The 27433-nt window shown below is 44.0% G+C and overlaps 1 protein-coding gene across 4 annotated transcripts in view; it reads right to left on the bottom strand.

Moving 5' to 3' along the window:
* ARHGAP39 (Rho GTPase activating protein 39) overlaps positions 1-27433 on the bottom strand; it is a 330726-nt gene that overhangs the window by 90107 nt on the left and 213186 nt on the right. For all 4 annotated transcript variants that reach the window (XM_060775969.2, XM_060775968.2, XM_067467245.1 and 1 more), the window contains exon 3: positions 14261-14341. In XM_060775969.2, the coding sequence (XP_060631952.2) occupies positions 14261-14341 (81 nt within the window). The remainder of the gene's footprint in view (positions 1-14260; positions 14342-27433) is intronic.

Raw genomic sequence — 27433 nt, 5'->3', positions numbered from 1 at the left:
TTACATTAAAGTTTATAACATTAGCAAAATTACAGTTATGAAGTTACAACAAAAATAATTTTATGGTTGGGGGTCACCACAACATGAGTAACTGTATTAAGGAGTCATGGCATTAGGACGGTTGAGAACCATTGAGTTAGATAATGAAGAATCTGTGTGCCAAGTGTGGTCCAAATCCATCGAGGTATGGAGGAGACTTTGTCGGACATACACATATACTTTGACATATCGATGGATGGATGGATGGATGGATATTCTACCTCAAGGAAATGATTTCTATTCTTGATCTGTCTTCCTCTCCTCCTGAAGATGCTCTAAGACAGTGTTTCTCAACCTGGGGGTCGGGACCCCTGAGGGGGTCGCGAGGGGGAGTCAGAGGGGTCACCAAAGACCATATGAAAACACAGTATTTTCTGATGGTCATGGGAGCTCTGTGAGCCAAGTTTGGTTCAATTCCATCGTTGGTAGAGTTAAGAATGCTCTTTGATTGCAGGTGAACTATAAATCCCAGAAACTACAACTCCCAAATGTCAAGGTCTATTTGCCCCAAAATCTACCAGTGTTCCCATTTGGGCATATTGAGTATTCATGCCAAGTTTGAGCCAATTCCATTGTTGGTGGGGTTCAGAATGCTCTTTGATTGTAATGAACTATAAATCCCAGCAACGACAACTCCCAAATGTCAAGATCTATTTCCACCAGACTCCACCAGTGTTCACATTTGGGCATTTTGAGTATTCGTGCCAAGTTTGGTCCAGATCGACCATTGCATGAGTCCACAGTGCTCTCTGAATGTAGGTGAACTACAACTCCCAAACTCAAGCTCAATGCCCACCAAACCCTTCCAGTATTTTCTCTTGGTCCTGGGAGTTCTGTGTGCCAAGTTTGGTTCAATTCCATCATTGGTGGGGTTCAGAATGCTCTTTGATTGTAATGAACTATAAATCCCAGCAACTACAACTCCCAAATGTCAAGATCTATTTCCCCCAGACTCCACCAGTGTTCATATTTGGGCATTTTGAGTATTCGTGCCAAGTTTGGTCCAGATCCACCATTGCATGAGTCCACAGTGCTCTCTGGATGTAGGTGAACTACAACTCCCAAACTCAAGGTCAATGCCCATCAAACCCTTCCAGTATTTTCTCTTGGTCATGGGAGAACTGTGTGCCAAGTTTGGTTCAATTCCATCATTGGTGGGGTTCAGAATGCTCTTTGATTGTAGGTGAACTATAAATCCTGGCAACTACAATTCCCAAATGTCAAGATTCTATTTTCCCCACACTCCACCAGTGTTCACATATTTAGTATTCATGTAGAGTTTGGTCCAGATCCACCATTGCATGAGTCCACAGTGCTCTCTGGATGTAGGTGAACTACAACTCCCACAATTCCTAACAGCCGGTTTGCAAAGTTTGGTCCACATGCATAATTGTTTGAGTCCACAGTGCTGTCTGGATGTAGGTGAACTACAACACCCAAACTCAAGCTCAATGCCCACCAAACCCTTCCAGTATTTTCTCTTGGTCATGGGAGTTCTGTGTGCCAAGTTTGGTTCAATTCCATCATTGGTGGGGTTCAGAATGCTCTTTGATTGTAGGTGAACTATAAATCCTGGCAACTACAACTCCCAAATGTCAAGATCTATTTCCACCAGACTCCACCAGTGTTCACATTTGGGCATTTTGAGTATTCGTGCCAAGTTTGGTCCAGATCCACCATTGCATGAATCCACAGTGCTCTCTGGATGTAGGTGAACTACAAATCCCACAATTCCTAACAGCCGGTTTGCGAAGTTTGGTCCACATGCATCATTGTTTGAGTCCACGGTGATCTCTGGATGTAGGTGAACTACAACTCCCAAACTCAAGCTCAATGCCCACCAAACCCTTCCAGTATTTTCTCTTGGTCATGGGAGTTCTGTGTGCCAAGTTTGGTTCAATTCCATCATTGGTGGGGTTCAGAATGCTCTTTGATTGTAAGTGAACTATAAATCCCAGCAAGTACAACTCCCAAATGTCAAGATTCTATTTTCCCCACACTCCACCAGTGTTCACATTTGGACATATTTAGTATTCGTGCCAAGTTTGGTCCAGATCCACCATTGCATGAGTCCACAGTGCTCTCTGGATGTAGGTGAACTACAACTCCCAAAGTCAAGGTCAATGCCCATCAAACCCTTCCAGTGTTTTCCATTGGTCATGGGAGCCAAGTTTGGTTCAAATCCATCGCTGGTGGAGTTCGAAATGCTCTTTGATTATAAGTGAACTATAAATCCTAGCAACTACAACTCCTAAATTACAAAATCAATCCTCGCCTAACCCCACTAGCATTCACATTTGGGTGTATTAGGTATTTGTGCCCAGTTTGGTCCAGTGAATGAAAATGCATCCTGCAGATCAGATATTTACATTATGATTTATAACAGTAGTAAAATGACTGTTATGAAGTAGCAACAAAACAATATTATGGTTGGGGGTCACCACAACATGGGGGACTGTATTAAGGGGTCATTAGGGTTGAGAACCACTGTATTAAGGGGTCGCGGCATTAGGAAGGTTGAGAACCACTGCTCTAAGATGTACATGAAGATCTTGGAGTCCTCGTGGACAGCAAGTTAAACATGAGCCAACAATGTCATGTGGCAGCAAAAAAAGCCAATGGGATTTTAGCCTGCATCAATAGGAGCATAGTGTCTAGATCTAGGGAAGTCATGCTCCCCATGCTCTATTCCGCTTTGGTTAGACCACACCTGGAATATTGTGTCCAATTCTGGGTCCCACAATTGAAGGGAGATATTGACAAACTGGAATGTGTCCAGAGGAGGGCAACTAAAATGATCAAGGGTCTGGAGAACAAGCCCTATGAAGAGTGGCTTAAGGAGCTGGGCATGTTTAGCATGAAGAAGAGAAGGCTGAGAGGAGACATGATGAGGGCCGTATATTAATATGTGAGAGGAAGTCACAGGGAGGAGGGAGCAAGCTTGTTTTCTGCTTCCCTGGAGACTAGGACATGGAACAGTGGCTTCAAACTACAAGAGAGGAGATTCCATCTGAACATGAGGAAGAACTTCCTGACTGTGAGAGCTGTTCAGCAGTGGAACTCTCTGCCCTGGAGTGTGGTGGAGGCTCCTTCTTTGGAGGCTTTTAAATAGAAGCTGGATGGCTATCTGCCAGGGGTGCTTTGAATGCAATATTCCTGCTTCTTGGCAGAATGGGCTTGGGCAGGATGACCCATGAGGTCTCTTCCAAATCTATGATTCCATGATTCTAAGTCTGCTGATGCTAGACCCTATCCTTGGATGTCTGGCCCCAACAGAACTCCCAAACAACCAAAAGCATCTACACTAGGAAAGATAGTAATACCATGAGTGGATTCACAGATGCTCATTCACCACTCCTGGAGACGTCCAAGAGAAGCATATCTCCATCCTTTCCTCATCAGAATGGTGCTTTGGTGGACAGTTGAGAAGTTACAAAAACAGCCTTGAAGTGTTACGCATGGTCTTAGGGTGCAGTTTGACAGCTTCTGCTCTTTGGTCTCTTCTCTCCATGATGGTCCACAGCCTTAAGCCATTTTTCTCAGCAAAAGAAGGTACTCCGTTCTCCCCCTCAGTTGCTTCAACCAGCCTTCACCTGTTCTACAATATCCTTCCCAAGAACAATAAAAGCCCACACACAGCATTCGAAAGGTCACTGCAGAAAATGTTTATATAGTGGTGTAATGACATTTGCCATTTTATTGTCAATCTCTGTCCTAATAATCCTTAACATTTATTTAACTTGCTTTCCCCTCAGGGCCTCGGGGCACTAAATGGAGCTTTTCAGGCAGTTTCATGCGACAACTTCCAGGTTATATTTCCTATGTAAGGCAAACAATTTTGGATTCAGCAATGCTGCTACGGTAGAGACAACAGGTGTATGGTCAGACTATGCAAGTCAAAGTGTGGCCCACAATCCATAAGTGGCCCCGGAAACTCTTCCCTAATCTCCAAAAGGTCCCCAACCCCTCCTCCCATTCCCATGACAATTTATTGAAACCACTACACATCTTTACTGTTTAAGACAGTGGTTCTCAACCTGTGGGTCCCCAGGTGTTTTGGCCTTCAACTCCCAGAAACCCTAACAGTTGGTAAACTGGCTGAGATTTCTGGGAGTTGTATGCCAAAACACCTGGGGACCCACAGGTTAAGAACCACTGGTTTAAGAACAAAATAAACGTCATTTCTAGAGAGACGAAAAGAGACAGAGAACAGACGGCATTCAGCTAGGATAGCTGCTAAAAACACTGAGCTAATTGGGAGACACCCTAGCACCTTCTGCGTGGGGAATTCAGGGCTATAAATCAGCAGCAGGAGCAGTCAGCTTTTGCTGGTAACAACGACCCTGATACTGATGTTTTCACTCCAATGGAATCTGCTTTGTGTCTGCTGCTAAGAACTTGTGTGATGGAAGATTGGTGTTTCTTTTGGGACTTTGTAAGAGACTTTAATTTGTGTCTGGATTAAGACTTCATTGCTTTCCTTTGCACTTTTCAATTGCACTTGCTTATCCTTTGTGTTTGCTAAGTAAAGCATTTTTCTTTTACTTTCAACATTGTCTAAAGGCTATTTTTGAAGGGCAACTCAGAACAAAAATACACTTTTCTGAATGTTCAACTTTAGTCAAATACAACCACCACCACTATGGAGAATACAGGTGACTCCAGCCAAACCTTCAAAGATAAGTCTTTGCTTTCCTTCACAGACACATAAACACATGATAGTCATAGCTTATGTCCATTAAAAATTCGTGGGAATTTTTAATGGACAACTCTGATTTATGTTTAATTCCCTTACCAACTCTGTTTTATGTTTAATTCTACCAATTTTTTGTCTCTTCCAGTTGAAAAATAGAGGGAAATTGCACCAACCTCCAACAATGGTTTTGCAATGCCCAATGTTCTACCCCAGCGTAACCATGACTGGAGAGGTAGATCAGCATCTCCAAAGGGATGGAAGAGTTCTTTCTGCTCTTCCATTGCTATCCACTGTTTATCTTTGATAAAATATATTTTCTTTGTCTATGGAAAAGGTGTAGTCCTGTAGATCATCACTACATCTGCAGAAGGTCCCAGGTTCAATACCTGGCCCCTCCAGTCAAAAATATCCAGGCAGCAAGACGGAGAGAATGAAACTCATTTGCTGAAGAAACTTAAATAATTGATTCTGCTTCCACACAATATTGTGATGGCCACTAACTTGCTAGGATCATCAATATGCAGATAAATTCATGGAGGAGAAGGTTACCAATGAAGACTAGTGCTGAGGGCTACATAGAAGCTCCAAAATCAATGGCAACTCCGAACATTGTCCTCATGTTCGGAGGAGGAAGGGGAGCAGGGAAGTGCTCAGGAATTGGAGGGAGAAGAAGAATCAAACAATGAGGTTTTGAAAGTGCCCACATTTCTAGAGAGACGAAAAGAGACAGAGTACAGACGGCATTCAGCTAGGATAGCTTCTAAAAACACTGAGCTAATTGGGAGACACCCTAGCACCTCCTGCATGGGGAATTCAGGGCTATAAATCAGTAGCAGGAGAAGTCACAAAATGGCAATAGCAGGGTGTTGCCCTCATGTCCCCGAGATCCCTATGGAAAACAGGATAAGGGACTAGCAAAGATCTCCATAAGCTCTTATGAATGTTGTGGGCCAATAAAAGGAGACAACAACATCTCCCAAAATCCTAGAATCAAAAATCTGGAAGGGATTCCCAAGGCTCTCCAGTCCAGCCTCTTTCCACTACATAGAAAGACACAACCAAAGCTCTCCCAAAAGACAGCCATCCAGTCTCTGCTTAAAACCTTCCAGAGAAGGTGAACCCACCAGACTTCCAGGCAAACAGCTCTTACGGTCAGGAAGCTCCTTCCAACATTTAGATGGAATCTCTTCCTGAAGTTTGAATCCATTGCTCCATCCATGTCCTAGTATCTGGAGCAGCAGAAGAATAGCTTGCTCCATCTTCAATAGGACCTCCCTTCTAATATTTGAACATAGCTCTCATGCCCCCTTCTCTCCACCTCCTTTTCTCAAGGCTAAACAGGCTCGGTTCCTTCAACCGTTCCTCAAAGGGATTATTCATGGTTCCCAGGTCTTTCCTCCGGCCAGGTTGGGCATTTGCCCAGGCTCTGAGTAAGAGCAGATGGTCTTGTGAAAAATTACGTCTCAGGATATATTTCATTTCATATTGCTCTGGCTTGTGGTTTTAGTAGCATTGCTATTTCACATTGTCAATACTTTTTTTTTTCAAGTTTTAAATATCATTAGTTAAAACCCATTTACAACCTTTATTTAAATTAAATCTACTTAATCTACCTTTAGAGAAATTAAATCCCATTTTGGCTTAATCAAGCTATTTAAAAGAAATTTATTATGTTTGCCTTATGAGTTTTCTAGAATTTATGAGAGGGAAAGAAAGGGATTACTTTCAAGAAAGGGAAATTAAGTTTAAATGTTTTTTAAAGCAAGGTTTTAGATGGAGGGGGAGGGGGTACGCTTATACATGCCAAACCTCAGAAGCGTCTTTAGGTCGACTTGGATAAAACAAAATTAAAATAAAATAGGTTTTTCTTCTTTTTGAAAAAAAAGGGAAATCATGTTTTCTTTCTTACACTACTGACTCCAATTACACTTCATGCCTTTTGTGAAGCGGGACCACCAACCCCCAAGAATAAATTAGTTGCTGTTGTTGCTTATTCATTCAGTCACTTCCAGCTCTTGGTGACCTCCTGGACTAGTCCACGCCAGAGCTCCCTGTCAGCCATGGCCACCCCCAGCTCCTTCAAAGTCAAGCCAGTCACTTCAAGGATGCCATCCATCCCCCTTGCCCTTGGTCGGCCCCTCTTCCTTTTTCCTTCCATTTCCCCCAGCATCACTGTCTTCTCTAAGCTTTCCTTTCTTCTCATGATGTGGCCAAAGGACTTCATCTCGGCCTCTACTATCCTTCCCTCCCTTCCCTTTTTTGGTATGGGGGATATAGGTGGATTTTTTCCAATCTAATGGCCATTCTTGTGTTTTTCATATTTTTTGGCAAATGGCATGCATCACTCTTGTATCTACTATAAATAAACATGTTAGCAAATCCATAGCCAGGTCCGCCACTACAATTGCATCTTCCGCCACTACAACTGCATCTGCTCAGAACCACAAGGCAAGGATGCTAACCTCATGGAAAGTTACAGTACCCAATTTTGAAGGAAACCAACCAGGAAGATTTGTATCCAGGACTATTCTATTACAGAACAGACTCAAGATAGGAAATGGCAGAACCCCACCATTCTAGGGGTCTTCCTGGCAGGCTTTTCCTTGCCTACAGGCAGTCTCCAAATCTCAAAGAGTTGCCTCCCCTTTTGAAGGACAGGCAACACAGATGAGGAGATGGACACATTATGGGGCTCTTCTTTGATTTATCGCATCTCCTTTCTAGTTGTGAAGCGGCATTGCACTACATAGGCTTGTCTTAAGTTGAAGCTGACTTGAAAACACATAACAACAACAGAAATACAGTATGATAAAGAGCTCAGGAAAAAATATGAATACAGTCAATTTAAACCAGTTGAAACGATTTTGAAAATGTAAAGGATGAAGACAAATCCAACAGTTTAAATATGTATATAGCAATCTAGCAAGTGACAGGGGTCCAGAACGCCTTCCTCAATATTTTCATCCCAGAGGAGCCCTTGAAATAATTTCCGGGTCTTGGGAAACTCCTTCATGAAAATTTCTATATCTACAGCTCATGGTACATTGGCAGAATCAGTAAATCACAGAAGTGATAATCCAATTATAATGTAAGTCCTCTTTTGAGTAGAGAATGATGTTTTTCTGTGGATCTTTTCATTTTGGCCACCTTACAAATTTAAATAGTGAAGAGCAGAGACATCACACTGGCAACCAAGATCCACATAGTCAAAGCAATGGTATTCTCCATAGTCACCTATGGATGTGAGAGCTGGACCATAAGGAAGGCTGAGCGAAGGAAGATAGACACTTTTGAACTGTGGTGTTGGAAGGTATTTCTGGACCACGAGAAGATCCAATCAGTCCATACTTCAAGAAATAAAGCCCAACTGCTCACTGGAGGGAAGGATATTAGAGGCAAAGATGAAGTCCTTTGGCCACATCATGAGAAGAGAGGAAAGCTTGGAGAAGACAATGATGCTGGAGAAAATGGAAGGAAAAAGGAAGAGGGGCCGACCAAGGGCAAGATAGATGGATGGTATCTTGAAGGGACTGGCTTGACTTTGAAGGAGCTACGGGTGGCCATGGTCAACAGAGAGCTCTGGTCTGTGCTGGTCCATGATGTCACCAAGAGTTGGAAGCAACTGAACGAATAAACAACAAAGACCCAACCTGCTTCTTCTGCTATATAAAAGTCTGTTCTGAGAACATGTCACTCCATGCATCTAACAAAACAGACTGAAGTCTACAAATGCTTATTCTGTCAATTTCTTTCTCTCATTCAATATACGGTGTACCTCTCCTACAGCTTTCTTGGCAAAACTGATTCAGAGGAAGTTTCTCACTGCCTTCCTTTGGGCAGCTGAGAAAGTAGGATTTGCTCAAGGTCACCCACTAGATGTTCAGGGCTATGGAGGGATTTGAACACTCAGCTCCAAGATTTCTAGACCATTGTGAAAGCCACTATATAATGCTGGCTCAGTCCCTTCTGATATGGGGTAACGTATAGATTATATAACAAAAACATTGGATCGAGCAGATTCCATTCCTTATTCTGGAGCATGGCCATACAGCCTGGAAAACTCACAGCAACTCATGCCTTATTGATTTCTTTCTACCTGTGGCACCTTTTGCAACGATCAGGGCATTGATGGAAGAGACAATGATGTTGAAAATCTTTTGAGGTGATAGAGTTAAGTCAGCAGGCCCTTTGAGGCAATGACACAACTCTCGTTTCACGAAGAGTGTTCCGTTTCCCATCCTTCCGTCCAAAGTGGAGATTAAAATTGACAAGCTAGGCAGCCAAGGTAAATGAATGTGTCTAGCGGGCCCAGGACGGCTGGAATGAAATTACAGGGCTCCAAAAACACCCCTGGGGAAGGGGATGTTTATGTCTGATTACATATGCCAAGCACATCATCCTTTCATTTCGTCCCTTGGAGGGGCGGAATCCAACTCCAAACAGATCTGCCTAAGCACCCAACTCTGTGAGAGAGACTACCGAGTCTTCTCCTCAGGCCTGGATGAGGAAGTCCCTTGGATGTCTGTCTGTCTTTCCTTCTCTCTCACACACAGGGATTCTTTTCATCTCCACGCTCCATGCCGAAAAGCAAACATCGCACGTTTCAGTTCCTGCTGAGAACTATCCATTGTATTGCTGCACATCCCCCATTTCCCAGCCTTTTATATTTGCGTGAGATGACTGGGAAATATAGACATAACAACAGTATAATTGCATTTATATATACATGACTTTCTTGGGAAAAGCGGGGCTTTCAGTCTTCTTGAAGTGGGATCCAGGTTCTTTAACAAAGTGGGATGAGATCTCCCCCATGACAACGTCCCCCATGACCTACTGGCAAACAAGCTAGTCCACTGTGGGTGAGGCAGATCTACAGTTAGGTGGATCTGTAATTGATTAAGAGAACAAACCCAGAGGGTGATTCTCCTCAATGGTTCCCCTTCATCCTGGAAAGAAGTGACAAGTGGAAGGCCATCAGCAGGGTTCCGTCCTGGGCCCGGTCCTGCTCAGGGTCTTCATTAATGACTTAGATGAAGGGTTAGAAGGCATGATCATCAAGTTTGCAAATGGGACCAAACTTGGAGAGAGAGCCGATACTCCAGTAGACAGAAGCAGAGAATTCAAAACGACCTTAACAGATGAGAGAGGTAATTGGCCAAAACTAACACAATGAAGTTCAACAGGAACACACGCAAGAGACTCCACTTAGGCAGAAAAAATGAAATGCAAAAATACAGAATAAGGGACGACTGGATTGACAGCAGTACGTGTGAACAAGATCTTGGCATTCTCGTGGACAGAAAGGTTAACATAAGCCAACAATGTCATGCAGCAGCTAAAAAAGACAATGGGAATTTGGCCTCCATAAATAGGAGTCCAGTGCCTAGATCCATGGAAATAATGCTCCCTCGCTATTCTGCCTTGCTCAGACCACATTTTGCATCACACTATGTCCAATTCTGGGCACCACAACTGAAGGGAGATGTTGACTTTAAGCTGGAAATTGTCCAGAGGAGGCGACTCAAAGGAGCAAGGGTCTGGAGAACAAGCCCTATGAGGAGCAGCTTAAAGAGCTGGGCATGTTTGGCTTGAAGAAAAGAAGGCTGAGAAGAGACATGATGGGGGCCATGTATAAATATGTGAGGGGAAGTCATAGGGAGAAGGGAGCAAGCTTTTTTTCTGCTGCCCTGGAGACTAGGATGCAATGAAACAATGGCTTCAAACTACAGGAAAGAAAGGAGATTCCACCTGAGCATGAGGAAGAACTTCCTGACTGTTAGAGCTGTTCAGCAGTGGAACTCTCTGCCCCGGAGTGTGGTGGAGGCTCCTTCTTTGGAGGCTTTTAATGCTGGTTGGCCAACTGTCAGAGATGCTTTGAATGTGATTTTCCTGCTTCTTTGCAGAATGAGGTTGGACTGGATGGCCCATGAGGTCTCTTCCAACTCTAGGATTCTATGAGATGGAAAAGCTTGGGAATGCCTGCAATAGAGGGCTGTCTTCTGGAAAGGTCAACCTGTCAATAGTCCCAGTCCCGATATTCCTCTCCATTCATCAACTGTAACTTGCAAGTTTTATAGAATGTGTGAAGATGTGCTTAGTGTCATTTTAGGACTGTGACTACCCTGGTATATGAAGAAGCCTGGCCTCGTTGGGGAATTCCTCTTCACTTGGCTTTGCAGAGATTCTCCTCTGGCCCTCCAGGTGTTTTGGGCTTCAACTCCCACAATTGTTAGGAATTGTGGGAGTTGAAGTCCAAAACACCTGGAGGGCCAAAGCTTGCCCATGTCTGTTTACGGGGGTTCTACATGGTTTGGGGAGGAGGCAAACATTACCCTAAAGACAAGCTATTGGAGGTCTTTGTAGGGCTGGGGGGGCTTTGCAGACCTCACAAGGACCACATATAGTGTCCACTGTGCCCGTCCCTTCTGTAATATCGTCTCCTTCTCATTCCCTGGCCAGCCCTTTTTTGGAGCGAGAAAGACAGGCAACGCTAAATGCTGAGGACGTTGACAACCTGCATCTCTTCCTACCTGACTGCTTCCTTTGCGAAGGCAGGAGACAGCTATTAATGAGAAAGGAGAGCAAATATTGACAGTTTGTTCCACCCAGGCCCCCATGATTATAGTGCGGAGGCAATTTCGGCAGCCAGGCAAGCCTTCTGTTTGAAATGCAAGTTTTATAACCTCTGAAACGAGCTTGGAATAATCATTGCCGGAGTCCATGGGAGGCCTTCCGCATGGGGATATCGGCAGAGATACTCCTGAGAACGAAGCACCTGGCTCTATAGGTAGCTGCCTGCTTGTCATTTGCTTTGCTCAGTTTCTCCCAAGACATTAAGGGGGAAATTAGGGATTTTTTCCAGACATCCCATGCATCACGGATTCAGAGTCCCAGAAATTATACTTGCTTAATAAAACCGTCTCCCCATCTATATATAGGAGCCCCCGGTGGCACAGCGAGTTAAACCCCTGTGCCGGCAGGACTGAAGACTGACAGGTCGCAGGTTCGAATCCGGGGAGAGGCGGATGAGCTCCCTCTATCAGCTCCAGCTCTTCATGCGGGAACATGAGAGAAGCCTCCCACAAGGATGATAAAAATATCAAATCATCCGGGTGTCCCCTGGGCAACGTCCTTGCAGACGGCCAATTCTCTCACACCAGAAGCGACTTGCAGTTTCTCAAGTCGCTCCTGACACGACAAAAAAAAATCTATATGTATATAAATGCTCTGTTCGTTTGTGGGATTAACATAACTCAAAAACCACTGGACGAATTGACACCAAATTTGGACACAAGACGCCTAACAACCCAATGTATGTCCTTCACTCATAAAAATTCATTTTGTCAATTGGGAGTTGTAGTTGCTCGGATGTATAGTTCACCTACAATCAAAGAGCACTCTGAACTCCACCAACGATGGAATTGAACGAAACTTGGCACACAGTTCTCCCATGACCAACAGAAAATACTGGAAGGGTTTGGTGGGCATTGACCTTGAGTTTGGGAGTTGTAGTTCACCTTCATCCAGAGAGCACTGTGGACTCAAACAATGATGGATCTGGACCAAACTTGGCACAAGCACTCAATACTCCCAAATATGAACACAGATGGAGTTTGGGGAAAATAGCCTTGATATTTGGGAGTTGCAGTTACTGGGATTTATAGTTCACCTACAACCAAAGAGCATTCTGAATCCCACCAACGACAGAATTGGGGCAAACTTCCCACACAGAACCCCCATGACCAATGGAAAATACTTAAGTCCATCCAGTCCAACTCCCTTCACCAGGCCAAGAAAACGTAATTAAAGCTCTCCTGACAAAGAGCCATCCAGCCATAAATATAGAAAGATATATATGATTCACACACACACACACACACAGAGAGAGAGAGATAGTATCATAGATTTGAAAGGGACTCCTACAGAAAGACAATTATATGTTACCTGTTCCAAAGTAGGCAAACCATACACTCTCTACATCAGCACTGACAAAGAAACAGCAAGAAATACTGTTTACTCACAAAGCATAAAGAAATTACATATATCAGAAACCAACACTTTCTCATTATTTTATTTTCCAGATCACCAGACTGGGCCACAGCAACGCGTGGCAGGGACAGCTAGTATATATATAAATGCTCTGTTCGTTTGTGGGATTAACATAACTCAAAAACCACTGGACGGATTGACACCGAATTTGGACACAAGACACCTCTCAGGCCAACGAGTGACCATCACTCATAAAAACACTGAAAAACACAGCGGAAGGAACTTAAAAAGCCAAAAAAAGCGCTAAAAAACGCTACAGTGCATGTGCAAAAATGACTCCTCCTGGCAAACAGAACACACAATAGCATATCCACACTCTCTTCCGGACTACAGCTCCCAGCATCCCCTAGACCAGGCCCTTTAGGATGATCCAAATGCACAGCTTTCAAGATGCAAGATTTCTTCTCCTTGGATTTCTTTGAGAGCATCCCAATCCCTGCATATTTCCAATTTCCTATTCCTGGACAGCAACTCCCAGCAATCTCCAGATAGATAGATTAGATAGAGATAGGTAGGTAGGTAGGTAGGTAGGTCGATCAGGAGGACTGCTGGAAGTTGCAGTCCAAGAATAGGTAGAGAAGGAAGGAAGGGAAGGAAGGGGAAGAAAAAGATAGGTAGGTAGGTAGGTAGGTAGGTAGATCAGGAGGACTGCTGGGAGTTACAGTCCAAGAATAGGTAGAGAAAAAAGAAAGGGGAGAAAGAATAAGGGAAAGGAAGGGGGGAGGAAGGGAAGAGAAAGAGGAGGAAGGAAGGAGAGAAAGAGAGAGGGAAGGAAGGAAAAAGAGAAAGGGGGAGAGAAGAGGGAAGGTTGGCTGTGACGGGTACAGCTAGTAGGTCTCTAAAAATCCCCCAAAGGGCATGTCTAAAATCAGTTTTTCATGCTCTCCTCCCACACTGGATTGGACTATCACTCCCAAAACTCCTGTTGGGTGAATGGGCTTCTTAACAAAATTAATGTACATTAATCGCTCACTACTTTGTGGTTCACTTTTCGCAGACTCACTGTTTCACCGTTTTTAAATAAATATTAATATAAAATATTTACGTTACATTATTTACACGGTGGTGGACAGCAAGAGGCTCTGCATGGTGGCTAACGGCCTCAGAAAGGGAGGCTGGTGTGTGGGCCAGGCCTGAGGCACGGCGGAGAAGGCCTGCTGGTCACGAAGTGTGGCCTACTGTGCTACCACGTTCTTTTCGTCATGACTTGAGATCCTATGAATGGGAGAATGCCACGATCCCTGGCCATCAACTGACCGGTTCAGTTGGGCAATTGTGGCTTCCATGACTGAGCCAATCCACCTGCCATGTGGTTGTCATCTTTGCCTTGTGCCTTCCATTTTACTATTTATTTATTTTACCCTGTTTATACCCTTCTTTTCTCTACCCCAAGGGGGACTCAAGGCAGTCTATATATGGTTGTAAACATTACCATTTTACAACTCACTTTAATGATATGGAAAACGGGCAACTCACCTGTAGTGGAGGCGTTGCCCATCGCTGCTGTAATCCCGATATATCTCGTATTCTTTCTCAAAAACTCCAGGTGGTGAGGAACTGCAAAGGAATGGCAAAAGGGAAAAACATGAGAAGGTCAAAGAAAAGCAGGTTGGGTCTTCTCATGCGCAAGTCCTTGTTTCTAATATATCTGAGCCCTCTTTTCCTTCGAACGAAGCACAAGGTGGCTCACCATTCTGACATAATCGAAATTAACATTTACAAACTGTAAGATGAGATTAAAAACTACATGAACAAATTAAACATTGAGAGCACCAGCTGTTGATGAGTGTGGTGTTAGTTATAATGTGGTGGAGCATACATTTCCACCAGCAATGTTCTGTGGCAAATCTACTGAGTCTATAGATCAGTTGCACAACAAGAAGTGTTGCAGCACCAAGGTGAAGCTTCATGGCCAAGTTGCACTAGATACCTACTTCCACTATTGACCCAGGTGTAAGAGGAGACTTTACAGAAAACACACACAGAGATATAGTACCACAGATTTCAAATGGACCCTTAAAGAAGGACAATGATATCTTGTATTGTTCTTGTGGGTTTTTTCGGGCTATATGGCCATGTTCTATTTATTTATTTATTTACTGCATTTGTTGACCGCCGTTCTCAGCCCTAGGGCGACTCACGGCGGTGTACAACATATAAAAACAGTTTACAATAAAGCAATAACACAACGAAATATCAACATAACTATCAATAATACAACAATAATATAATTACACTAAATCATCCGCGCCGTCTCATCGTAGAATCATAAACCAATCTCGTAATCCATATTCCGTTCCAGTCGTCATTGCCAATTGTTGTAGCACTTAGTTAAACGCCTTCTCAAATAACCATGTCTTTAGGCTCTTGCGGAATGACATAAGGGAGGGCGCCTGTCTGATGTCTACAGGGAGGGTGCTCCACAGCCGGGGGGCCACCACTGAGAAGGCCCTATCTCTCGTCCCCGCCAGACGTGCATGTGAGGCAGGCGGGATCGAGGGAAGGGCCTCCCCAGACGATCTCAAGGCCCTTGTGGGCTCATAGGCCGAGATGCGGTCAGAAAGGTATTTTGGGCCGGAACCGTTTAGGGCTTTGTAGGCCAACACCAGCACCTTAAATTGGGCCCGGTAGCAGATCGGCAGCCAGTGGAGCTGGAACAACAAGGGTGTTGTGTGCTCCCTGCGTCCCGCTCCTGTTAGTAACATGGCTGCCGCGCGCTGGACTAGCTGAAGCTTCCGGGCCGTCTTCAAGGGCAGCCCCACGTAGAGAGCGTTGCAGTAGTCAAGGCAGGATGTGACCAGAGCGTGTACTACCGTGGCCAAGTCAGACTTCCCGAGTTACGGGCGCAGCTGGCGCACGAGCCTAAGCTGTGCAAATGCTCCCCTGGTCACCGCTGAAACCTGGGGATCCAGCCTTAACGATGAATCCAGGATCACACCCAAGCTGCGAACCTGCGCCTTCAAGGGGAGTGCGACCCCATCCAGCACAGGCTGTAACCCTATGCCCTGTTCGGCCTTGCGACTGACCAGGAGTACCTCTGTCTTGTCTGGATTTAATTTCAGTTTGTTCGCCCTCATCCAGACCATTACAGCGGCCAAGCACCGGTTCAGGACCTTGACAGCCTCCTTAGTAGCAGGTGGAAAGAAGTGACAGAGTTGGACATCATCTGCGTACAGATGACACTGCACCCCGAAACTCCGGATGTTCTAGAGGCATTCTCTCCTGACGTTTCGCCTGCATCTATGGCAAGCATCCTCAGAGGTAGTGAGGTCTGTTGGAAGTAGGAAAAAGGGTTTATATATCTGTGGAATGACCAGGGTGAGACAAAGGACTTTTGTCAGTTGGGCTAGGTGTGAATATTTCAGCTGACCACCTTGATTAGCATACAATGGGCTGACTGATATCTTGTATGTTCCAGGGTGGAGAAACCAAACAATCTCCACATCAACACTGACAAAGAAACAGCAAGAAATACTGTTTGCCTACAAGCGAAAAGAAATTGCATATATGAGAAACCAACACTTTGTCATTACTTTATTTTCCAGATCATCAGACTGGGCCACAGCAGCGCTTGGCAGGGGACGGCTAGTCTATGTAAATAAAAATGTAATGTTTGTCTGTGGGATTAACATAACTCAAAAACCACTGGACGAATTGACACCAAATTTGGACCCAATACACCTATCAGGCCAATGAGTGACCAACACTGAGAAACACAACAAAAGGGACTTAAAAGCCAACAAATAAAAAATACATTGCAACACATGCACAAAACCACATGTATACACATATACACATATATACACACACAAAACACATATACACAGACTGGGCCACAGCAATGCGTGGCAGGGGATGGATAGTATTAAAATAAATATAGCGTCCCTACTTTGCGGATTTTCACTTTTTGCAGGTGGTCCTGGAACGTAACACCTGCGATAAGTGAGGGAACACTGTATATATATATATAGAGAGAGGTAAAGGTTTCCCCTGACATTAAGCCCAGTTGTGGCTGACTCTGGGCATTGGTGATCATCTCCATCTCTAAGCTGAAGAGCCGGCATTGTCCGTAGACCCCTCCAAGGTCATGTGGCCGGCTTGGCTGCATGGAGCACCGTTACCTTCCTGCCAAAGTGGTACTTATTGATCTACTCACATTTGCTTGTTTTCAAACTGCTAGGTTGTCAGATAGATAGATTTTTTAATTTTTTAATTTTTTTACTTCATTTATATACCGCTTTTCTCAGCCCTTGGGCAACTCAAAGTGGTTAACAATAGCAAAATTCAATGCTCATCATCATAAAAAGAGTTAAAAAACAGTTAAAAACAATGATATAATAAACAATCAATTAAACATAACTATAACCTCTCATTAGCATCTCATAGGTAGAATCAAGATCCAATCTCATAATCTGTTGTTCCATGTTCCTATATTCAATGCACTAGTATTGTCATTCTAGTCCATGTCCTTTAAACTCTACAAACATATAGATAGATAGATAGATAGATAGATATCCTTTTCTGAATTGGTTTTGCTCTTTTATTGTGTTTCTTTTATTTCTGATTTTTAAAAAAACCAAAAAAACCCACAGTTTTAAAACTTATAGATTGAGCATTCTTTATACAGAATTCTAAAATACTCCAAAATCGTCTTCAGGGATGGTTGCAGTTGTGGCACCTTTCTTTCTGAATTTTCTGAAACTTTCTTTGGTGCCCCAAATTACAGGCATTCCAAGACCCAATGAATCCCAAACCCCAAACACTTCTAGTCCCAAACATTTCAAGTTAAGGTAAGCTCAATTTGGATTCTGGACAGATCTGCTTTGTAAACCTCTGTTTCTGAACAGATCTGCTTTGTAAATCTCTGAAGCATCTGCTGCCATCTGTATCTTGCTTCCAAGGACTCACAATCTGCGGAACGTCCAGAAGGCTGAAGGCCCCCATTCAAGCCCCCGCCTCTGGAAACTGGATTAAGCTAAACAAAAGCTTTCTGTCTCCGGCAAGTTTCCAATAACAGGGATTAGAGGCAAAACAGGGTCTGCAGCTGGGGGTGGATTCAGCATTGCAGAGTATTGTTCGGGCCAGGGTCCCCGAAAAAGACAAATGCATGTAATTGGATTCTTATTCAGCAAAATTCAATGTCCATCAAATCTGTGTCCAGGAAGCCTTGCTACACAATTAAATTGTATTATATTGTACTGTATTTGTATGTCAGTTGCTTTGAGTCCCTTTTGGGGAGGCAAAGCGGGGTATAAATAAATGCAGCAACAACAACAACACCAGTGGTGATCGGCACACTGGGTGCAGTGCCTAAAGACCTTGGCCTGCACTTAAACACAATCTCCACCGACAAAATTACAATCTGCCAGCTGCAAAAGGCCACCCTATTGGGATCTGCACTCATTATTTGTTGATACATCACACAGTCCTAGACACTTGAGAAGTGTCTGACGTGTGATCCAATACAACAGCCAGCATAGTGATCTTGTCTGCAGTGCACTAATCTTGTTGTCTTTCAAACAATAATAATAATAATAATAATAATAATAATAATAATAGCTTTACATCCAATGGGGAAGGGAATCCAGCTGTTTTGTTAAAAGTCAAACAGTCTGAGAAGTTAGCAAACAAAGTACGCCTGGAATATTTATTTATTTATTATTTATGTACAGAATTTATATTCTGCTCTTCTCACCCCCTCAGGGGACTCAGGGCGGATTACAATGCACATATAAATGGCAAACTTTCAATGCCATTTAGACATGCAACATATATAGACAGACACAGAGGCAATTTAACATTCCAGCTTTTTTCCGGCTTCATGAGGGCATTCTCAGTTTCGGCCACAAGAGGAGCTGCCGCTTCACCGTCTATTTGTGACACCGAGTCCTTGATGGAATACTTCCTCATTCTTCTGAATGCTGCTGGAAGGTTTTATGGTGTTGTAAACTAGTTAAATTAGCCTCCCCACATAAAGTGGTATCTAATTGTGTACTTGACAGATGCAACTGTCTTTCGGGCTGCATAGGTTGACAACAAGCTAGACTATTAATGGTTGGGAGCTTTCTCCGACACGGGCTGGCTTCAAACTCATGACCTCTTGGTTAGTAGTGATTTAATGAAACTGGCTACTAGATGCTACTAAGAAAATGGGTTTATATATCTGTGGAATGACCTCTCAACAAAAGATTGCCCCAGGCACTAACAAGCCACACCAAACAACTGCCAGGCCATCAAATGCTAATCAAGGTGGTCAGTTGAAACATTCACACCTAGCTCCAACAGACAAGAGTTCTTTGTCCCACTCTGGTCATTCCACAGATATATAAACCCATTTTCCTAGTTCCAGCTGACCTCACTACCTCTGAGGATGCTTGCCATAGATGCAGGTGAAACGTCAGGAGAGAATGCCTCCATTGAAATCCACAAGCATGTGGACAATTTCAACAGAAAGGAGGAAACCAGGAAAATGAACAAAATCTGGCTAAAAGGTAAAGGTAAAGGTAGTCCCCTGACATTAAGTCCAGTCATGTCTGACTCTGGGGTGTGGTGCTCATCTCCATTTCTAAGCCGAAGAGCCAGCGTTGTCTGTAGACACCTCCAAGGTCATGTGGCCGGCATGACTGCATAGAGCGCTGTTACCAGTATTAAAAATGCTAAAATTACAACAGCAAAACAACAGAGAGGAAACAATCTGGGACATCTAATCACTTCTCTACGAAATATTGTCCCAGGCACTGCCAGGACATCAGATGCTAAACAAGGTGGTCAGTTGAAACATTCACACCTAGGGTTGTTGTAGGTTTTTTCGGGCTATATGGCCATGGTCTAGAGGCATTCTCTCCTGACGTTTTGCCTGCATCTATGGCAAGCATCCACAGAGGTGGTGGATTCACACCTAGCTCCAGCAGACAAGAGTCCTTTGTCCCACCCTGGCCATTCCACAGATATATAAACCTTTTTCCTAGTTCCAACGGACCACACTACCTCTGAGGATGCTTGCCATAGATGCAGGTGAAACGTCAGGAGAGAATGCCTCTAGAACATGGCCATATAGCCCGAAAAAACGTACAACAACCCACCAATTCTTTATGTTATGGATTCCAGCATCCCTCAAAGCAAGTGGAAGTAGAATCAGGATCCTATAGGACAAACATTTCCGATCCTTAGAGCTGGATAATGAAGTCCCCCTGGGCTTTCCTCTGCACTGGACAAAGGGTCTCCAGAATCATAAAGAATGAGAAACACATTGCGTACCAGACCTATTGCTCATCCTTATAGCAATGAGGCCTGTATGTGCAAAGCTCCTCCATTCCCAGGAGACAGTCCTTCTCCAGCTTGAAATGTCAGGCTACAGTAAAACTGTCTAGCAAAACCTACTAGACACAAATCAACCCATTCAATACCTCAAGACAGTTGTTAATGCTTGGCCATTGATGTTCATGAGGATTCTATAATGTATATGTCTGGTGTGTGACGCCATGCTCAGCACTGAGACTGAACTTGAGGCCAAGACGAAGAGAACTGGGCACACAGACCTACAGGGGTAGCTGCTCACTGCTGTTTACAAATAAGTGTTTTGGATTTTTTTCTCCAATTTTAGAATATCTGCATATAGGTATATAATGTGTTATCTTGGAAATCCAGGTCTAAACATGAATTTTATTTATATTTCATAAACACCTTATGCACACAGCATGAAGATAAGTTTATATAATATTGGGTTGTTGTGTGTTTTCCGGGCTGTATGGCCATGTTCCAGAAGCATTCTCTCCTGACGTTTCACCTGAACCTATGGCAGGCTTCCAATTACAACAGCAAAACAACAGAGAGTAAACAATCAGGCATATCTAATCACCTCTCAACAAAAGATTTCCCCAGGCACTGCCAAGCCATCAAATGCTAATTAAGGTGGTTAGTTGAAACATTCGCATGTAGCTCCAACAGACAAGAGTCCTTTGCCCCACCCTGGTCATTCCACAGATATATAAACCCACTTTCCTACTTCCAACAGACCTCTGAGGATGCTTGCCATAGAAGCAGGTGAAATGTCAGGAGAACATGCCTCTAGAACATGGCCATATAACCCGGAAAAACCTACAACCCATCAGGAGAGAATGGTTCTGGAACATTTATTTGTTTATTTATTTATTTATTTATAAATCCCAGCAACTACAACTCCCAAGTGACAAAATCAATCCTCCACCCCCCAACCCTACTAGTATTCAAATTTGGGCGAATCGGGTATTTGTGCCAAATTTGGTCCAGTGAATGAAAATACATTCTGCATATCAGTTATTTACATTAAGATTTATTGTCGAAGGCTTTCAAGGCTGGAATCACTGGGTTGTTGTAGGTTTTTCGGGCTCTATGGCCATGCTCTAGAAGCATTCTCTCCTGAGGTTTTGCCTGCATCTATGGCAAGTATCCTCAGAGGTTGTGAAGTCATCTATGGCAAGCATCCTCAGAGGTTGTGACCTCACAACCTCTGAGAATGCTTGCCATAGATGCAGGCAAAAAGTCAGGAAAGAATGCTTCTAGAACATGGCCATACAGCCCGAAAAACTTACAACCCATTTACATTAAGATTCACAACAATTGCAAAATTACAGTTGTGAAGCAACAAAAATAATTGTATGATTGGGTGTCACCACAACATGAGGAACTGGTTTAAGGAGACACAGCATTAAAAAGGTTGAGAACCACTGCGCTATTATCTCCAAGATGAGCACTGTCCACCTTTTGGGAGAAGACTGAGGCAAAGAAGGTGTTGAGGATATCTGCCTTTTCTTTGTCTCCTGTTAGCATTTTTGGTTGGGGGACACCACAAGATGAGGAACTGTATTAAGGGGTCGCAGCATCAGAAAGGTTGAGAACCACTGCTCTATTATCTCCAAGTTGAGCACTGTCCACCTTTTGGGAGAAGACAGGCAAAGTAGGTGTTGAGGATATCTGCCTTTTCTCTATCTCCTGTTAGCATTTTTGTTGGGGGACACCACAACATGAGGAACTGTATTGAGGGGTCACAGCATTAGGAAGGTTGAGAACCACTGCTCTATTATCTCCAAGTTGAGCACTGTCCACCTTTTGGGAGAAGACCGAGGTGTTGAGGATATCTACCTTTTCTCTGTCTCCGGTTAGCATTTTTGGTTGGGGGACACCACAACATGAGGAACTGTACTGAGGGGTCACAGCATTAGGAAGGTTGAGAACCACTGCTCTATTATCTCCAAGCTGAGCACTGTCCACCTTTTGGGAGAAGACCGAGGCAAAGAAGGTGTTGAGGATATCTGCCTTTTCTCTGTCTCCGGTTAGCATTTTTGGAAGGGGGACACCACAAGATGAGGAACTGTATAAAGGGGTCACAGCATTAGGAAGTTTGAGAACCATTGCTCTATTACAGGCATCCTCAAACTGCGGCCCTCCAGCTGTTTGGGCCTTCAACTCCCAGAATTCCTGACAACTGAACAGACTGGCTAGGGCTTCTGGGAGTTAGAGGCCCAAACTGCTGGAGGGCCGCAGTTTGAGGATGTCTGCTCTATTATCTCCAAGTTGAGCACTGTCCACCTTTTGGGAGAAGACTGAGGCAAAGATGGTGTTGAGGAGAGCTGCATTTTCTCTGTCTCCGGTTAGCATTTTTGGTTGGGGGACACCACAACACGAGCAACTGTATTAAGGGGTCACGGCATCAGGCAGGTTGAGAACCACTGCTCTATTATCTCCAAGTTGAGCACTGTCCACCTTTTGAGAGAAGACCGAGGCAAAGAAGGTGTTGAGGATATCTGCCTTTTCTCTGTTTAGCATTTTTGGTTGGGGGACACCACAACATGAGGAATTGTATTAAGGGATCACGGCATCAGGAAGGTTGAGAACCATTGCTCTATTATCTCCAAGTTGAGCACTGTCCACCTTTTGGGAGAAGACTGAGGCAAAGAAGGTGTTGAGGATATCTGCCTTTTCTCTGTCTCTGGTTAGCATTTTTGGAAGGGGGACACCACAAGATGAGGAACTGTATTAAGGGGTCACAGCATTAGGAAGGTTGAGAACCACTGCTCTATTATCTCCAAGTTGAGCACTGTCCACCTTTTGGGAGAAGACCGAGGCAAAGAAGGTGTTGAGGATATCTGCCTTTTCTTTGTCTCTTGTTAGCATTTTTGGTTGGTGGACACCACAACATGAGGAACTGTATTAAGGAGTTGCGGCATTAGAAAGGTTGAGAACCATTGCTCTATTATCTCCAAGTTGAGAACTGTCCACCTTTTGGGAGAAGACTGAGGCAAAGAAGGTGTTGAGGATATCTGCCTTTTCTCTGTCTCCGGTTAGCATTTTTGGAAGGGGGACACCACAAGATGAGGAACTGTATAAAGGGGTCACAGCATTAGGAAGTTTGAGAACCATTGCTCTATTACAGGCATCCTCAAACTGCGGCCCTCCAGCTGTTTGGGCCTTCAACTCCCAGAATTCCTGACGACTGAACAGACTGGCTAGGGCTTCTGGGAGTTAGAGGCCCAAACTGCTGGAGGGCCGCAGTTTGAGGATGTCTGCTCTATTATCTCCAAGTTGAGCACTGTCCACCTTTTGGGAGAAGACTGAGGCAAAGATGGTGTTGAGGAGAGCTGCCTTTTCTCTGTCTCCGGTTAGCATTTTTGGTTGGGGGACACCACAACACGAGCAACTGTATTAAGGGGTCACGGCATCAGGCAGGTTGAGAACCATTGCTCTATTATCTCTTAAGTTGAGCACTGTTCACCTTTTGAGAGAAGACCGAGGCAAAGAAGGTGTTGAGGATATCTGCCTTTTCTCTGTCTCCTGTTAGCATTTTTGGTTGGGAGACACCACGACATGAGGAACTGTATTAAGGGGTCGTGGCATTAGGAAGGTTGAGAACCACTGCTCTATTATCTCCAAGATGAGCACTGTCCACCTTTTGGGAGATGACTGAGGCAAAGAAGGTGTTGAGGATTTCTGACCTTTCTCTGTCTCCTGTTAGCATTTTTGGTTGGGAGGCACCACAACATGAAGAACTGTATTAAGGGGTCACGGCATCAGGAAGGTTGAGAACCACTGCCTTCGTGAAAAGCCTTCGTCCTTACCAGAGAGGAACAGAGCATTTGGCTACTCTGCCCTGTTTCTTTCTCCCTTTATTGAAATTTAAATCAGAAGTTTTTCAAAGCAAGGTTCTCACCTTTTCTTTTTGACTTTTTATTGCTCTGTAAAGAGGAATGCAATTTTAGAAATCAAGAATAAAACTCCAGGTGGTGAGGAACTAACAAAAGAGCTAAAGAATGTCAAGGGGAAAAAATAAGGCTGTTAAAGGAGAAGCAGGTAAAAAGTAGCCGGGGTCTTCTCATGTTTCTTTCAAGTGTGTGAAATATATGCCCCGATGGAGCGTAGCTATTGCAAGAGTTTAATATTTTGTGTTCCTTCAGACGTTTTCACAGGCTTTTTAAAACAGACCGCCATTCATCCACGACCTCAAGAACTGAACAGGCTTTTGAAACCAATCTTTATAAATTATTTGCCTTTTTCCAAGCACAAACCCAAGGGCCGGCTCTGGCGCAGGACTCCGCACAAGAGAATCTAAAATTATTCTTGCTTGAAACTAATTCACAGGCCTTACTCTCTAGCAAGATTCCATCAAGATTTATGTTTCACAAAAGGGGAAAGAACTCTACAGATCTCCAATTCCAAAATAATCTGACACGCGCGTCTGCAGCCAAGCAACTCCAAATTGATTTCTATGGATACAAGTTCAGAAGAGCTCTCAAGATGGTGACAGCCCTGCTGAGATTTCAAAATACAACATTCTGAAGATAGCAAAAGTATGATCCATCCACAATTTGAAACTTGAATTGCATTCATCTCAGTAAGGGTGTCCTAATATTGCATCCATAGAAACTGACAAGTAGAAAGGCCAACATGGATCAGAACCAAAGAACTATCTATTCCAACAATACCATTCATAACATCAACATGGGAAACTGGCCTAAGCCTCTATTACTTTGGCCAATCCACTGTCAAAGCTCTCTGTGTTGGAGACTACTGTTGCACCTCAACTATTTATCTATTGTGTCAGGAGCAAACCAAACAGTTGTATTGCATTAAAAACACACACACACAAAGTTTGCAAACTTGGCATTCTATTAAATGTCCTTTGACCAGTAGCTGGCTATTTGGAGTGCCTGTTACTATAAGGAGGACCTCAATTGTGTTGGATGTTGGCCTATGTCAATGGTATGAATGGTATTTATTTATTTATCATGTCAGGAGAAAACCAAACAGTTGTATTACATAAAAACAAACGAAACAAAACACAAAGTTTGCAAGCTTGGTAGTTGATTAAATGTCCTTTGACCTGTATCTGGTCACTTGGAGTGCCTCTGGTGTTGCTGCAAGAAGGTCCTCCATTGTGCATGTGGCAAGGCTCAGGGTGCATTGCAGCAGGTGGTCTGTGGTTTGCTCTTCTCCACATTCGCATGCCGTAGATTCCACCCTGTAACCCCATTTCTTAAGGTTGGCTCTGCATCTCGTGGTGCCAGAGCGCAGTCTGTTCAGCACCTTCCAAGTCGCCCAGCCTTCTGTGTGCCCGGGAGGGAGTCTCTCATTTGGTATCAGCCATTAGTTCATGTTCTGCATTTTAAGCTGCCACTTTTGGACTCTCGCTTACTGAGGTGTTCCAGCGAGTGTCTCTATAGATCTTAGAAAACTATTTCTTGATTTAAGCCATTGGCATGCTGGCTGATAACTGAACAGGCGATGGGCAGGAGCTGTTGCTGCCTTGGTTCTTTCACTATTGATTGCTACTTCCCAGTGGATGTCAGGTGGTGCAACACCGGCTAAAAAGTGTAATTTCTCCAGTGGTGTAGGGTGCAGATACCCCGTGATAATGCGGCATTCCTTATTAAGAGCCACATCCACTGTTTTAGTGTGGTGAGATGTGTTCCACACTGGGCATGCATACTCAGCAGCAGAGTAGCAAAGTGCAAGGGCAGATGACTTCACTGTATCTGGTTGTGATCCCCAGGTTGTGCCACTCAGCTTTCGTATGATATTGTTTCTAGCCCTCACTTTTTGTTTGATATTCAGGCAGTGCTTCTTGTAGGTCTTGTACCCAAACTAAGAATATATCCTTTTACCTGTGAAAAATATTTCCTTGTATTATTTTGATTCTCCCACTAAGAGGATGCTCCTAAGAAGCGATTCTGTTTCGATCTCAAACAATGACTAGGAGACGCAAGTTGCTGTTGTTGCTCTCTGTCTTCAAGTCAAGTCCAACTTATGGTAACCCTATCATAGCATGTCCTTACCCAGACTTATTTAGATTTGATTTGCCACTGCCTTCTTTTAAGGCTGAGACAGTGTGACTTGCTCAAGATAAAATACATATATACTAAATCGCCAAGGTAAAATCATGTACAACTCAGTCTGCATATGTGGTCACTCACTTTGGTCTGTAACCAGTCTCAACCATTATTCCGGGAATGCATCGTTCCATAACCAGAATTTCACTAGCCTCCTGAAGGACAAGAGGGAGGGGGCAGATCTAATCTTGCTCGGGAGAGAGTTCCATAGCCGAGGGGCCACCACAGAGAAGGCCCTGTCTCTCGTTCCCACCAAACACGCTTGCGAAGTTGGTGGGACCGAGAGCAGAGCCTCTCCAGAAGATCTTAACATCCTTAATAGTTCATAGGAGAGAATACATTCGGACAGGTAAACTGTAAGGTAAAAGCAATGGTATTCCCCATAGTAACCTATGGATGGGAGAGCTGGACCATAAGGAAGACTGAGCAATGGAAGAGAGACACTTTTGAACTGTGGAGGAAAATGCTGAGAGCACCTTGGACTACGAGAAGATCCAACCAGTCCATCCTCCAAGAAAGGAAGCCTGACTACTCACTGGAAGGAAGGGTAGTAGAGGCAAAGATGAAGTCCTTTGGCCATATCATGAGAAGACAGGAAAACTTGGAGAAGAGAATGAAACTGGGCAAAAAGGAAGGAAAAAGGAAGAGAGGCCAACCAAGGGCAAGGTGGATGTTTTCCTTGAAGTGACTGGCTTGATCTTGAAGGAGCTGGAGGGTAGTGACGGTCGACAGGGAGCTCTGGTCAATAAGGTCACAAAGAGTCGGAAGCGACTGAATGAATAAACAGCAACAACCTATGGTTAGGTTTCTCAGAAGTGGTTTGCTGCTGCTTTCCTCTTAAGTTGAGAGCGTATAGCCTTCCCATGGTCACCCAAGTGGTTTCCAGAATCTGCAAAGTGTGATGCAGCAGCTAAAAAAGACAATGCAATTCTAGGTTGCATCAAGGGAAGTATAGTGTCTCTTTTGAGGGAAGTCATAATCCCACTCTGATCTGCATTAGTCAGACCTCCCCTGGAATAGCCATGAGTCCACTTCTGGGCATCACAATTCAAGAGGGGTATGGACAAAGTGGAAGGGTCTAAAGAAAGACGAGCAAAATGGCCAAAGTTCTGGAAAGCATGGATCATTTCAAACTTCAGGATTGTAGGATTCTATGAACCTTGTTCTCGCCGAGTCCTAACCCAACACTCAAACCCCTGCACTTGGCCGGGTCTACAGAAGAAAGATGTTCTACAAACATCTTCCTGCTTTTAAAGTGAGATTTCAAAACTTCTCAACCAATTTGTCA

Source organism: Anolis sagrei, chromosome 4 (assembly GCF_037176765.1).
Source record: "Anolis sagrei isolate rAnoSag1 chromosome 4, rAnoSag1.mat, whole genome shotgun sequence".
In the NCBI taxonomy this organism is placed as follows: Eukaryota; Metazoa; Chordata; class Lepidosauria; order Squamata; family Dactyloidae; genus Anolis; species Anolis sagrei.
This window is presented reverse-complemented; position numbering and strand designations above follow the sequence as displayed.